At 47.5% G+C, this 14,174-nt stretch overlaps 1 protein-coding gene across 4 annotated transcripts in view; it reads right to left on the reverse strand.

Annotated features, from left to right (window-relative positions):
* Window positions 1-11,628, reverse strand: part of SETDB1 (SET domain bifurcated histone lysine methyltransferase 1) — a 36,553-nt gene extending 24,925 nt beyond the window's left edge. For 2 of the 4 annotated variants that reach the window (XM_053278086.1, XM_053278082.1), the window contains exons 1-7: window positions 11,471-11,628; window positions 8,843-9,072; window positions 6,354-6,517; window positions 4,035-4,072; window positions 2,170-2,269; window positions 1,427-1,555; window positions 518-719 (exon numbers count right to left, since the gene is read on the reverse strand). In XM_053278086.1, the coding sequence (XP_053134061.1) occupies window positions 518-719; window positions 1,427-1,555; window positions 2,170-2,269; window positions 4,035-4,072; window positions 6,354-6,517; window positions 8,843-9,057 (848 nt within the window). In that variant the 5' untranslated portion in view covers window positions 9,058-9,072; window positions 11,471-11,628. Of the gene's footprint in view, window positions 1-517; window positions 720-1,426; window positions 1,556-2,169; window positions 2,270-4,034; window positions 4,073-6,353; window positions 6,518-8,842; window positions 9,190-11,470 lie in introns of all 4 variants that reach the window. The other 2 variants (XM_053278085.1, XM_053278084.1) reach the window with 2 other exon arrangements.
* Window positions 11,629-14,174: the final 2,546 nt, after the last annotated feature.

Genomic DNA, 14,174 nt, shown 5'->3' on the forward strand with positions numbered 1-14,174 from the left:
GCTTCCAACAGGGGTCAGCCGCTTTCCTCCGGGATGGGGCCGTAGCCCTAGGGGTGGAGCCTCTGCTTGGCACGCAGAAAGTCCCATGTTCAATCCCTGGCAGCATCTCCAGGCCAGGCTGGGAAAGGCATCCCGAACTCCGGAGAGCTGCTGCCAGTCAGTGCAGACAATACTGGGGCTGATGGACCAAGGGTCTGACTCAGTATAAGGCAGACTTTTTTTAAAAAATGGATTTTAAAAAAGAAAATTCTTTGACGAAAAAAATCTATCTAAAGATAGTTTTCTATTTAAGATACATTAGAGTCCAAAAGTATTCATCATGAAATAAGGATTCGTTTTTAATTATGTAGCATGAGGCTGTATATATGCCATGAATGAGTCTTTATGTAAAAAAACCATGATTTAAATCTAGTCTTACCGATTTGTGATCTAAATGGTGATCTAAATGGTGATCTAAATCAAATCCACCCTGGCAGGGCGATTCCTACACCCTCCAGGGGCGGCACCTGCTCCTCACCTCATTTTGTTCTTGATGTTGGGCGTCTCGGCCACGATGCCGGCGTACAGCCACACCTGGTTCCCGTCCTTGTACTTGGCCACGACCCGGCTCCCGACATGCAGCTTGTCGGCTGCCGGATGGTCGTCGTAAGCAATGTGGTTCCCGGACAGCAAGCTTTTCCCTTTATTGTCAAACTTCACTTTGTATTTCTTCCCCGCACCTGAGCGCAAGCGAGGCAGAGGGGGAGAGAAAAAGCTACGATCAGTCAGTATCCCCACCTGGAAGAAGAGAGGCATTCACGGCAAAGAATCCACACAGGAGGAATCTGCATCAGGTTGCCCTGTTGCCCCCAAAGAATTCTGGGAGCCGTAGTTCTGTGAGAATGTTTGTGGCTGGATCAAAGGTGGCAAACCTAAGGCTCTCCAACTGCTGGATGCCAGTTCCCAGAATCCTTGGCATCAACTGGGACTAATCCAGAGGGGCGCTTGGGGTTTGAAGCGAGGTGGATACAAGACAGACCAATCTATCTTCTTATCCGACCGCCACAGCTCAGTGGTCGAGCATTTGCGTTGCCTGCAGAACGCCCGAGGTTCAATTCCTGGCGGCATCTCCAGATAGGGCAGGGGAAGATCACCGAGCCTGAAAACTTGGGAGAGCGGCTGCCTGTCAGTGCAGGCAATACTGAATGAGAGGGACCAAGGGTCTGACTCGGTGGTCAGCAGCTTCCTAGGAGATGGAGCTTTGCATGCATCTCTTGTAGCATCGCCTGGTAGGGCTGGGAGAGATTCCTGCCTGAAACCTTGGAGAGCTGCTGCCAGTCAGTGTAGACAATACTGAGCTAGATGCACCAATGGTGCCTCTTATGGTAGTACATTCACAGGGATCAGAATGGCAATTAAACCAGAGAACGGCAGGCATCACACTCACCGGCCGTCTGAATGGCGATTAGCGTCCCCTTGTGCCACGTCTTGGTCCGCTTCTTGCCCAGGACACGATCGCCGACTGAAAGGTCGCCATCGTGGGTGAGTTCGCACCCGGGGCTCATTTGCTGGGATCCTGTAATAGAAACTCGATGAAGCAACATCTCAGAAGCTGGTCTCTAAAGCGGTTTTAGCAAACCACCACTATATGACAAATATTTCTACATGGCTTTTCAATAAAGGTTCCCAAAGCAGTTTACATAGATATAAATAAACTCACAATCTTAAAAAAAAACCCCACCCCAAAACTCCTAAGGTAGGCACACCAGCCCACAGCCACTGGAGGGATGCTGTGCTGGGGATGGAGACGGCCAGTCGCTCTCCCCCTGCTAAATAAAGAGAATCGGCACTTTTAAAAGGTGCCTCTTTGCTCAGTTAGCAGGGGGTGAAGCCATTCATTTCTCCAGCACGGCACCCACAAGCCCTGTCCAACCTTGCCTCCGTCTTCTTCCATTTCCTGTACTTCCTCCCTGGTGTTGATTTCTTGACTGTAAGCCCCCTGGGGCAGGGACCTGTCTTATCATACTTCATAAAGCACTACATACCTAAACCGCACGACAGCGAACCTAATGACGAGAAGCCCTCCTCATTATCCCAAGTTGCTCCCAGCACAACGTTCCCCCGCGGCTCTATCCTGGGGTTGAATCCAATTTTCGGGACGCTTAAGAAGAGGCCTCCCAAGCCCTTTACCTCGCTGCGAGTCCTGACTGCTTGACTTCCTGTTCACGGCGTCCATGAACTTCTGCACGTCTTGGGCCGACTTCCTCATGGCAGCCATGGCTTCGCGGAGCTACAGATAAAAGGGCGGGGGAGAGACATATCCAAGAGCTCTTTTCCCCTTTTGTGGGAGGACATAATTTCGCTCCCACGGCTTGAGCTAGGGAAGGTGGGAATCAAACAGAGTTCCCCCTAAGAGCGTTGCCCAGAGGTTGTGGACTACAACTCCCTGAGCAAAAGCCACTGCAGCTGGGGATTCTGGGAGTTGTAGTCCACAACCTCTGGGAAACGCTCTTAGAAGGAACACTGGAGTCAGACCCCTTAATTAAGGGGGCCCTCAAGATGCCTGGTCAGAAACAGCTGATGCGGGCCTCTTCAAGTCTGTGAGATGCTCTTAAGCATCTTTGCAACGGTGCTACAAAGGCAGAATAGCATGTATGGTAACAAGTGCAGGATCTGACCCCAAACTCACACTTGATTTTATTTATCTATTTCATCTTTACATTTATATCCCATTTTTCCTTGAACCAGCCCATGGTTGGGACCGGCCAGCCCATGGTTGGGACCTCACAGGGTTGTTGTGTTTATCCTCACAACAACCCTGTGAGGTAGGCTAGGCCGAGAGAGAAGGGACTGGCCCAGAGTCACCCAGTGAGTTTCATGGCTGATCAGGGATTTGAACGTGGGCCTCCCAGGTCTTGGTCCAAGGCTCTAACCATTACACCACATTTGCCACTAGAAGACAGGTGGTGGAAAAGCAGTGGGTAGACCAGGTAGTGGAGGGAGTATTTATCCACCAGGGTCTAGTGCAGATGCTGGCAACCTTGCCTCTCCAGCTGTTGCTGAACGACCATCATCCGCAGCCACAATTTATTGCGACTGGGAATTATGGGAGCTGTAGTCCAACAGCAGCTGGAGAGGCAAGGTTGCCTACCCCGGTGTAGTGCTTAGAGCAGGGGCAGCCAAGCCGAGGCTCTCCAGCCGCTGCTGGACTACAGTGCCCATCACCCCCTGCTGCCATTTAGTGCAGTGGGGTGATGGGAATTGTAGTCCAACAACAGCTGGAGAGCCTTGGCTTGAGTGCCCATTTTTATTATTTTTATTTATTTTACATATTTTTATACCGCCCAAAACCTATGTCTCTGGGCAGTTTACAACAAAATAAAAACAACATTAAAACATTAGTTAAAAACCAAAAACAAGAAATTTAAAATATGACAATTTAAAAATTTTTAAACAATATTCTAAAACAACATTAAAAACAATCAAAACAGTATCCGTTAAAAGCCTGGGTGAACAGGTGCATCTTTAAAGACTTTTTAAAAGTTGTCAGAGATGGGGAGGCTCTTATTTCAGCAGGGTGCGCGTTCCAAAGCCTGGGGGCAGCAACGGAGAAGGCCCGTCCCTGAGTAGCCACCAGACGAGCCAGTGGCAAATGCAGACGGACCTCTCCTAATGATCACAATGGGCGGTGGGGTTCATGACGAAGACAGAGGATCATCAGAGGATTAGGGAGAGCCGCGTTCAAATCCTGGCTCCTCCGTGAAAGACACTGGGTGACCTTGGGCTAGTCTCTCTCCTCCTCTCTTTCTCAGCCCAAACTCTCTCTCTCAAACTCTCTTTCTCAGCCCAAACAGTGCTACAAAGGCAGAATAGCATGTATGGTAACAAGTGCGGGATCTGACCCCAACCTCACACTTGACTACCTCGCAGGGTTGTTGTGAGCATAACGTGGGGGAAGAGGAAAAACCAACCTCAGTGATAGCTGGAGACTTGTGAGGGCAACAGAAATTACTGGTGGCTGCTGGGTGGGGTGGAGGTGTAATGGGCCAACTCACCAGGGACTGGTCCTTTGCCGTCTTCCCACTTGCATCTGCTGCAACAACACAAGTTATAAATGAGCCCCACCAATGAGAAGTTAAGCGAGCCCCACACAGTAAATACAGTTGCTGGAAGAGGTGACAAAAAGCTTGCTGCAGAATTTCAGAAATTCTTTCGCTCGGGAGGAGATCAGCTCTTTGCTCGTGAAAGCTAAACGGGCATGAATTCACACCGTGAGGAATTGACACCCGGGTGTGGCCTTCACAGAAGCGTCCATTTCCTTGGAGGAGCCAAGACAAATGGTCAAAACTTAAAAGAATCCCCCCCCCCCAAGAAATTCAGATTTGACTTTTTGGAGCCACTCCTTCCGACTATAAATGCTTGCAATGAGCAGGGAACATGCCCGAAAAATTTGGCAAGAAACCAATATCATTTTAATACCCAAATCTGGTAAAAGAGCAACTCGGGTCTATTTCCTGGTTAAATCAAGGTTTTAAAATGTGGTCTTCTATTCCAGCTAAAAGATTGGGGGCAGTTATTGGGAAATCCACTGACCAAAGTCATTTGCGGGATGGAAATAGACAATGCCAGTTGCCCATGATCTTCCCAGAGGTCTCTGGGTGTCCACTGTTGGAAACAGGAAGCTGGGCTAAAAGACCTGTACCACTGGCCTCTCACTATGAGGACTTGGGTGGGGGGGCAACTGGCAGTGTATATTTCCATCCCGCAAATGACTTTGGTCAATGGATTTCCCAATAACTTAGTAGCAGAAGACTCAGGACAAGTAAATCGGAAGAGCTGTGCAGGACACACGATTAGCTTATGGAACTCACTGCCACAAGACCGGGTGATGGGCTCTGGCTGAGACGGCTTGAAAGGGAGGATGAAATAAATAATTCAGGAAGGAGGAAAGAGAAAGACCTGTCACTAGCTCTTAGTCACAAGGGTGCTGTGGAGCCCCTATATTTATTGGCAGAACCGCCCTCTGAGCAGTGTGACCTGTAGCAGAGATTCCCAGATGGGGTTGACTACAACTCCCATCACTGCCAGCCAAAGGCCACTGCAGCTGAAGATGAAAGGGGTTGGAGTCAGCACTATCTAGGAATCGGGGTTACAGGGAACACTGACTCCAACTACCGGTTTTTTGCAGGGAGGGCAGGCACCAGGGGAGGGCGATGGCCTTCCCACCCTCCTCGGGGGCTTCCTGGGTGCATCTGAATGGCCACTGTGGCAAGAAGAATGCTGGACCTTTTGCCCGGCCTGGCAGGGCTCTCCTCTTATGCCCATAATACCCTTTTCAAGGAACAGTTCTAAAGGAACGATTCCAACAGGGCGATTCTGATGTTCTTTCCACAACAGCAGGAACGCATTGCCCGAAGATGGCGAGGAGAGCTGGCCTTTTGGTAGCAAGCACAAATTGTCCCCTTCGTTGGGGAGGATCCACCTTGGTTTGCATTTGATTGGGAGACTGACATGCGAATGCTGCAAGATACTCCCCTTAGGGGATGGGTTTGTATGCTCAGCGGAAGAGCATTTGCTCAAATGTCCCTGGCAGCATCTCCCGGTAGGGCTGGGAGAAACACCTGAGCCTGAAACCCCCGGAGTGCCACTGCAGACAACTCTGAGCTAGATGGACTCGGGATCCAGACCACTGATCCTTTGCTGCTAACTGAGCAAAGGGACACCTTTCTATGTGGCGATTCTCTTGTATTTAGCAGGGGGAGAGCAACTGGCCCTACCCAACCCCAGCACAGCATCCCTCCAGTGGCTGCTGCTGGTATTTGCCTTATCCTTCTTTTTAGATTTTTTAATTCTTGTGTGTGTTAAATTTATATACCGCCTATCATTAAAAACAATCACAAGGTGTTTCAAACAGAAAAAATTAACAGAGCTATAAAAATTACACAGTTAAAATATTATGCTAAAATATAAAAAAACAGATCTAATTATTTTCTTTAAAATACATAAAAATAACCTCATAACTGTGAGCCCTTTGGGGACAGGGGACCACCGGATTTAGGTCTTATTTATTATTCTATGTCAACCTCTTTGAGAACTTGGGTTGAAGAATAGTATATAAATATACGTAGTAGCAGGTTTGGTAGAAGGCAGTTCCCTACATCCCTGTGAGGTGAAGAAAGCTGCTCGCTTAAGAACAGAACCCCCATATGTAGGCAGCAGACCTTCGACTACTGGGGGCCTTGGAACAAATGACACGGGAAGTGGGTCTCCATCACACCCTGCTTGCCAGCTTCTATGGGCACTGGCTGTCCTGGGCTGGAAACAGAATACTGGGTTTGTGAGAAGTTTAGCCAGATCCGGCCCCAGCGTCTCACCTGAATCCACGCTCATGACGTCGTCATCGTCATCTTCGTCAGGGATCTCGATCACTTCCATGGGCCTGGAACTGGCGTCGTCGTCCTCTGAGTCCGTCTCGCGGTACTGCAGGCCCAGGTTTGCGTAGACATCCTTCACCAGCACCTCACATTTATCCACGGCCCTAATGAGCAAGAAGAGAATGCACCACCACAGTTGATCACAGGAAGCTGCCTACAGAGTCAGACCCTTGGTCCCTCTAGCTCAGGATTGTCTGCACGGGCTGGCAGCGGCTCTGCAAGGTTTCAGGAAGGGGTCTTTCCCAGCCCTATACTGGAATAGATCGGGGTGCACAACTGTGGCCTTCCAGCTCTTCTTGGACTACAACTCCCATCACCTCCTGCTACCAAGCTGTAGTCCAACAGCAGCTGGAGGCTGAAGTTGTACATTCCTGGGATACGTGAACCATCGGCTTGAATTCTATAAAACAGCTTCAAATGCAACATTATTGCTTCTTAGACCTTAAAACCCATCTGTCTGGCTTGGCCTTCCAGGGTTTTTAATTCGATTTAATTGTTTTAATGCTGTATCCTGGTTTTCAGGGTTTTAATTGTTCTGTTTGTTTAATAGTTTTTTTTAATGATGTTGTAATTGTTAATTGATGTTATATTTATATTTCTGCTTTAATTGTTATTGGTTTTCATGGTTTCTGTTTTAATTGTTAACCGCCCTGAGCCATTTTGGAAGAGCGGTATTAAAAAATTGAATAAATAAATACATAAATAATTTATATACGCTTTTCTAAGAGTTGGTACTCTTTTGGCAAAAAGAGTTGGCACACCACTCAATTGGTGGCAGACATGTTTAAAGACACCCTTGGAGAGTGTTCAGAAGCTTTAGCTCAGGCCTGCTCAACTTAGGCCCCCCCAGCTGTTTCTCGACTACAACTCCCATAATCCCCAGCAGCCAATAGCCAGGGGTTATGAGAGTTGCAGGCCAACATCTGCAGGAGGGCCGAAGTGGAGCAGCTCTTTAGCTGGTCCAGAATGATGCTGAAAGGATGCACGTGGGCGCAAGGCACCTCTCTTTTTTTTTTACATGCAGCTTCACTGGCTGCCTGTGTGCTCCCAAGCCAGATTCAGAGTGCTGGTTTTGACCTTTAAAGCCCTATATGGCTTGAGGTCTCTGTCAGGCCACCTTCGCCCACATGAACCTGCCAAGGCCCCCGTTCTACATCTCAAGCCCTGCTCACGGCCCCACTGCCGGAAATCCCATTCTCAGGGACCAGAGACGGGGCCTTTTTGGTTGTGGCCCTTGGGTTTGGAATGTCCTCCAAGACGAGCGTCCTCATACTCACACTTTTAAAGAAACCATTGAAAACCCATCCCTTCTAGAGAGGCTTTTTAGGTTTTTAGTCTTCCATTAAGTTTTTAATCTGCCAACTTGATTTTAACCAAAATCAAGAGATTTTAGATTGTGAGCCCTTTGGGGACAGGGATCCATCCATCTTATTTATTTATTATTTCCCTGAGCCATTTTTGGAAGGGCGGTATAGAAACAGAATGAATGAATGAATGAACGAACCAGGTCTAAGCTTTTAACTGAAGGTTACTCATTTATAGCACTTTATCTCCTGCATTGTCTTTGTGAGCTGCCCTGAGCAATATCTTACCGGAGCAGCTGGACTGTCATATTCTAAATACATAAATAAATATTTGCAAAGGTGCATCAGACTTTGTCACCACACAGCAATGAGTCAGGGCTTCTATCCTCCCTGGCCCACGTGCCCCTAGTGACTGAGGCTCCTCGCCTCCTGCAGCTCATGTGATTTAAAATGATTAGCCAATTTCCAAAAGAAGCCAAGGCAATACATTCAAATTATATGGTCACAATAAAATGACCCTAATAAAATATGAACAGTCCAACAAATGAATTAGCAAACAATCATTAAAAAAATTGCCTTGGGTTCATTTGGAAATGGGTTGGGTGTGTATGTGCGTGTGTGAACCTTGCTTCGGGTTTTTTTCTGTTCCCTTAAAACGATTAACAACATGAAACGCTGCTAAAGAGCCAGAGTGCTGGACGAGGTGTGGGGAGACCCGAGTTCAAATCCCCCTTCAGCCATGAGACTCACTGAGTGACTCTGGGCCAGTCACTTCTCTCAGCCTAACCAACCTCACAGGGTCACTGTGAAGACAAACATAACCATGGACGCTACCTTGGAGAACGAGCGGGATACAAGTGTAACAAATAAAACAAATAATTTGCACACCAGATGCATCAGAGGATGTCTGGAGATTCTTTTTCTGCTTCCCCAGCAATGAACAGTTTGATGGAGTCATTTACCACTCACAGCTGGGATTTGTAGCCAGCCCCAAAAGGTGCCAGGTACTGCCCAAAGAGGCAGACTCATCAGTCATTAAGCCAAACTTATCTTATGGACTAGCAGCTTTGGCAGACCTCTTTGCAATGGAGAGTTCCACCCCAGGTAGCCCCTGCACTTCCTTACTTGACAGCATTGTCAAGGAGCTGGTCCACATAGGCCACTTCCTCCTCCTTCTGTTTCACGCACTCATCCAGGCGCTTCAGCTCCGCCTTCCGCTGCTTGATGGACTCCGACTTCTCCAGCTCCTCGTCGATCAGCTGCTTGAGCTCCTCCAGGGAGATGCCCAGCTCCTCCATCACTTCCCGCTGCAGCTCCACCATCTCTTGGGACTCTGCCATGACGGCAGAGCCTCACTGTGTGTGTGTTCAAAAGGAGAACGGATCAGAACAGGCACCAGCTGCGTCCTTCCAGGATGCCGCTCGGGTCTTCGTCTCCTGTCAGCAGCATTGCTCAGTTTACACCTTGCCAACCTTCTCAAGAGAGAGAGACACACAAACATGGCCAACAGGTTGCTCGGTTGGGAGTACAATGGTTTGTAAAAACTAGGTGGAAAGGTCCACATTTTTCACAGGCCTAAACACCACCAAAAATAACAAATGAAGAATTCACAAAAACTCAGCCCCGTTTCTGTACCCAACGTCAAACTGACTAAATCGAACAGCCCTGCCGGATCGGGCCTAAGGTCTATCTAGACCAGTATCCCATTCCCCACAGTGGCCCATCAGATGTCTCTGGGAAGTCCACAAGCAAGAGATGAAGGTAGACCCCACCCCTCCTGCTGTTGCTCCCCAGGGGAATCGTACCTCTGAGTCTAGAGGTCCCCTTTCATGTGTCATCTCTTACAGCTTATCCAACCTCCATGAATCCAGCTGCTTCCCTCCCTCCTACAGAGCCCAACCCAGTTTTCCAACCTATCTTTAAAGGATCCATAGGAACACAGGAAGCTGTCTTATACCGAGTCAGACCATTGGTTCATCTAGCTCAGTATTGCCTGCACTGACTGGCAGCGGCTCTCCGTGGTTTCAGGCAAGGGTCTTTCCCAGCCCTACCTGGAGATGCTGCCAGTGCTGAACCTGGGACATTCTGCATGCAAGGCAGATGTTCTGCCACTGAGCTCCAGCCCCCTCCAGCAGTTCTTCATATCACAAAAGGAACCCAAAGGAAGATCATTTTAACATTCCACACACATCTATTTACTATTTAAGGTAAGTAAAAGTAAAGTTGTGCCGTCAAGTTGGCGTCAACTCCTGGTGACCACAGAGCCCTGTAGAATACAGGAGGGATTTCCCATTGCCATCTCCCACGCAGTATGAGATGATGCCTTTCAGCACCTTCCTATATCGCTGCTGCCCGATATAGGTGTTTCTCATAGTCTGGGAAACATACCAGTGGGAATTCGAACCTGCAACCTCTTGCTCCCTAGGCAAGTTACTTCCCCCGTGTGCCATTAGGTGGCTTATCCATAACAAATAACAGACGGTCTATCAACAGCTATTTCACATGATGGCTAACGAATCCTCCATGTAAAGAAATAGCATACCACTGAATCACTGTTCCCTCTAGGGTGTACACACATGCACTCACAAGTTTTTGGATGTCTGCTCAGTTCAATTTAGAGCCTGCTCAGGTTGAATTGGGAAGGCGCCACTCTGAATGCAGGTGTGCACACACTGCCCTGATACTGCCACCCAGAACAAATCTCATTCCGCACACAGATGAACAAAATTAGAGACCTCTGCATCGAATGCCAGACACAGGGGGCCAAGCAAAAGCAAAGAGCTGCTGCCTTCCTGGGCAACTTGTGGGTTTCCCCAGGGGCATTTGGTTGGCCACTGTAAAATGATAGGAGAGGAGAGCTGGTCTTGTGGTAGCAAGCATGACTTGTCCCCATAGCTAAGCAGGGTCTGCCCTGGTTGCGTATGAATGGGAGACTTGATGTGTGAGCCCTGCAAGATATTCCCCTCAGGGGATGAAGCCGCTCTTGGAAGAGCATCTAGGCTCCCAGTTCCCTCCCTGGCAGCATCTCCAAGATGCGGCTGAGAGAGATTCCTGCCTGCAACCTTGGAGAAGCCGCTGCCAGTCTGTGAAGACAATACTGAGCTAGATGGACCAAGGGTCTGACTCTACATATGGCAGCTTCCTCTGTTCCTGTGATGCTGGCCAAAATGGGCTTCTGGTCTGACCCAAACGTTCTTCTGTCTCTCTTCTGATATAACACTTTTACCATTCAAAGACCAACCCTCCACACACCACACTCTAACAAATATAAGTGTTTGCTTTAAAGTTGGTTTTTATTTGCAGCTATAGCCTTTTTCCTTAACCTTACACAGCTTTTCTGTTTAAAACAAAACAAAACACCACAGTGTTGATGCCAGCCTTCTTGGGTGGCTCCCGTTCACAAGAGATAAGGATGGTTTGGGCATCTCTTTCTCCACATTGTCCTAAGAGAGCAAACCCCCACCAAATCCAGCCCCCCCTTACACATTCCCCTCACCACAGGCTCCCACTATTTCAGCAGGGACCCCCTCCCAAACCCAACCCAACCCCTCCAGAACAGATACATGCCCCCATTTAGACTCCTCACTCCCCTCTCAATTCCAGCTCCTCTTTTTCCTCCATCACCAGCCCCTCACTTTTAAGACATGCAACCATTTTATTAACTAAGATCTGCAATTATTATCCCCCCCATTCAGCCCCCCCCACTTGCTCACCCCCCTCAAGATGATGCCCTTCCCCTTTCACAATACTCACCCCCTCAAACAAATGGGTTTGGGTAGGAATTATTTTAGATGGAACCAATTCAGAATTTTGAAAGGGGAGAGGAGTTTGGGAAAGGACCGGAAGTCAGCTCAACGTGCTTCCGGAGGAGGTGCCAGCTTCACGTGCCCAGTGGCATTCTTTTCTCGCAGCCGGTTGCGCGCAGGCGCCTCCGGGAGGGGACGCATGCGCGCGACTGGCCGGCTTTCACTGGGCGGAGTTGGGAGCGCGGACGCAATACTCGGAGGTTGGAGGGCGGCCTTAAAGGGCCAGCCAGCCTTTTAGGTTTCTTAAAGAGCCAGTCACCTTATTTTTAAATAAAGTTTTGGTTCAGGTTTTCCCAGGGGTTCTAAGCTTCCTTTTTAAAAAATTGCCATCAGCTCTGTCATATAATCACTGCAGCAAGTTTTTCCAAGCCTCTGCTGCTTGCAGGCATTTCTTTCATTTCTAATTCTATCCCAGTTTTGGATCCAGTAGTATACCTACAGTGGGTTAGCTAACACTAGAATACCATTATGTTAGAGCTGTTCTGACCTCCTCTGGCACATGGCATTACTCTAGGGCTGTACAACTTTGGCCTTCCAGCTGTTGTTGGACTACAACTCCCATCATCCCCCACCTTAGTGGCCAATAGCCAAGGATGAGGAGAGCTGTAGTCCTACAGATCTGCATTCAGGAACATAGGAAGATAGACCATTGGTCTATCGAGCTCAGTATTGTCTTCACAAACTGGCAGCGGCTTCTCCAAGGTTGGAGGCAGGAGTCTCTCTCAGCCCTACCTTGGAAATGCTGCAAGGGAGAGAACTTGGAACCTAGTAGTAGTAGTAGTAGTAGCAATAATCAGCATCATCATCATCATCATAAAGGACTCTATGTCTGGATAAAACAAACCAGTCAATAACACCTGTCTGACTGTGTAAACAAGATAATAATAATAGATGCTCTTCCCAGAGCGGCTCCATCCCCTGAGGGGAATCTCTTCCAGTGCTCACACTTCTAGTCTCCCATTCATATGCAACCAGGGTGCACCCTGCTTAGCTAAGGGGACAAGTCATGCTTGCTACCACCAGACCAGCTCTCCTTATCTATGGTGGTATGTCCTTCCCACTCCAAACCTCCCCACCATCACTACCATGCTGCCACCCAGTTCTTATTGGTCATTTTAGGTTGAATGGATTTTCATCCCATCTCATTCCTATGTTGCATGGATGTACTCTCCTTACTCCCCTTCCCCAGTGAAATTATCTGAGGGCTAATGATCAATATTTGAATTTGGCATCATTAAAGATTATTACTCTGGATTCAACCATCTAATTAAAGTCTTTCTTTAAGAACTATTATAGATCATTTCCTTTAACAGAAGTAACACTTCTCAGCAACTTAATATAATCTATTCCATATATATCTTTCCAATTTCATTTCGTATTATACCTATTTATCCTACCCTATTTATCTGAATCCAATATTACAGATTTCCCAAGTGGGAGGCAACGTGGTGTGGTGTAGTGGTTAGAGTGCTGAACTAGGACTGGGGAGACCCTAATCCAAATCCTCATTCAGCCATGATACTAGCTGGGTAACTCTGGGCCAGTCACTTCTCTCTCCGCCTAACCTACTTCACAGGGTTGTTGTGAGGAGAAACTCAAGTAATGTAGTACACAGCTCTGGGCTCCTTGGAGGAAGAGTGGGATATAAATGTAAAAATAAAAATAAAGTTCTTTGAATTTAGAAATCGGGGTGGAGGGGTGTCATCAAATTCTGATGATTTGACGACACCCTTCTTTTCTTGTAAATACATTATAATCTGTATTTAGCCAATATTTGGTACAAGTTCTTTGACTTTAGAAATCAGGGTGGAGGGGGGTGTCATAAAATTCAGTTGATGAATTTGATGACACCCTTCTTTTCTTGTAAATATAACTTCTATTTAGCCAGTATTTGGTATACTGTACAGGCTTGGAACAACCCTACCTAAAAGCAAATTCTCATATTCAAAATATGAACATTCTCAGTCTCCAATTGCTGCTGCATCCTGTCAATCAAAGTTCCATCCTCTCTGCGTTTCAACACCCCCAGAGCAGTAGATCCCTTTCATTGTCCCAGAAAGAGAGCTGCATTTGTGCCCAAATTAAGAAGAGAAATAATCATGCCTGACTAGGAGGCAGCTTTCGGAAGGAAAACAAATTTTATTTACTAACAGAAGACACTTAGTCGAGGGGGAAACAATCACTATATATCTGAGCAACTGCTAAATAAAGGAAGAACAGTAATTGCATGATTAGAGCACATTGGAAAAAAAGACCCGCACTCCCTCTATAAAGCTGTGTTCATTTCTTTCTCTTCCCCTTGCTCCCTTAACTGAGCAAAGAGGCACGTTTTAAAGTGGTGATTCCCTTTTATTTAGCAGCAGAAGATAAACTTTCTCTATCGAACCTTAGTACAGTCTCCTAGGTTTCTTTTTAAGATTGTGAGCCCTTCTGAGACAGGGAACCATCTCATTTATTTTTCCTTGAGAACTTTTGCTGAAAAGCAGTGTAGTCGTAATTTTTGTTGCCCTGCAGCATTTCTCAAGTTTATTTTGAACAATATCAAGAGTTCTTCTTTTTCTTTGTCCCCTGACCTCTGACCTGTGCATATCTGTCTATGCATATTTACTCAGATGTAACTCCCACTGGCTTCAGTTATACAGGTGAAACTC

The sequence above is a fragment of the Hemicordylus capensis genome, chromosome 14 (genome assembly GCF_027244095.1).
Source record: "Hemicordylus capensis ecotype Gifberg chromosome 14, rHemCap1.1.pri, whole genome shotgun sequence".
In the NCBI taxonomy this organism is placed as follows: Eukaryota; Metazoa; Chordata; class Lepidosauria; order Squamata; family Cordylidae; genus Hemicordylus; species Hemicordylus capensis.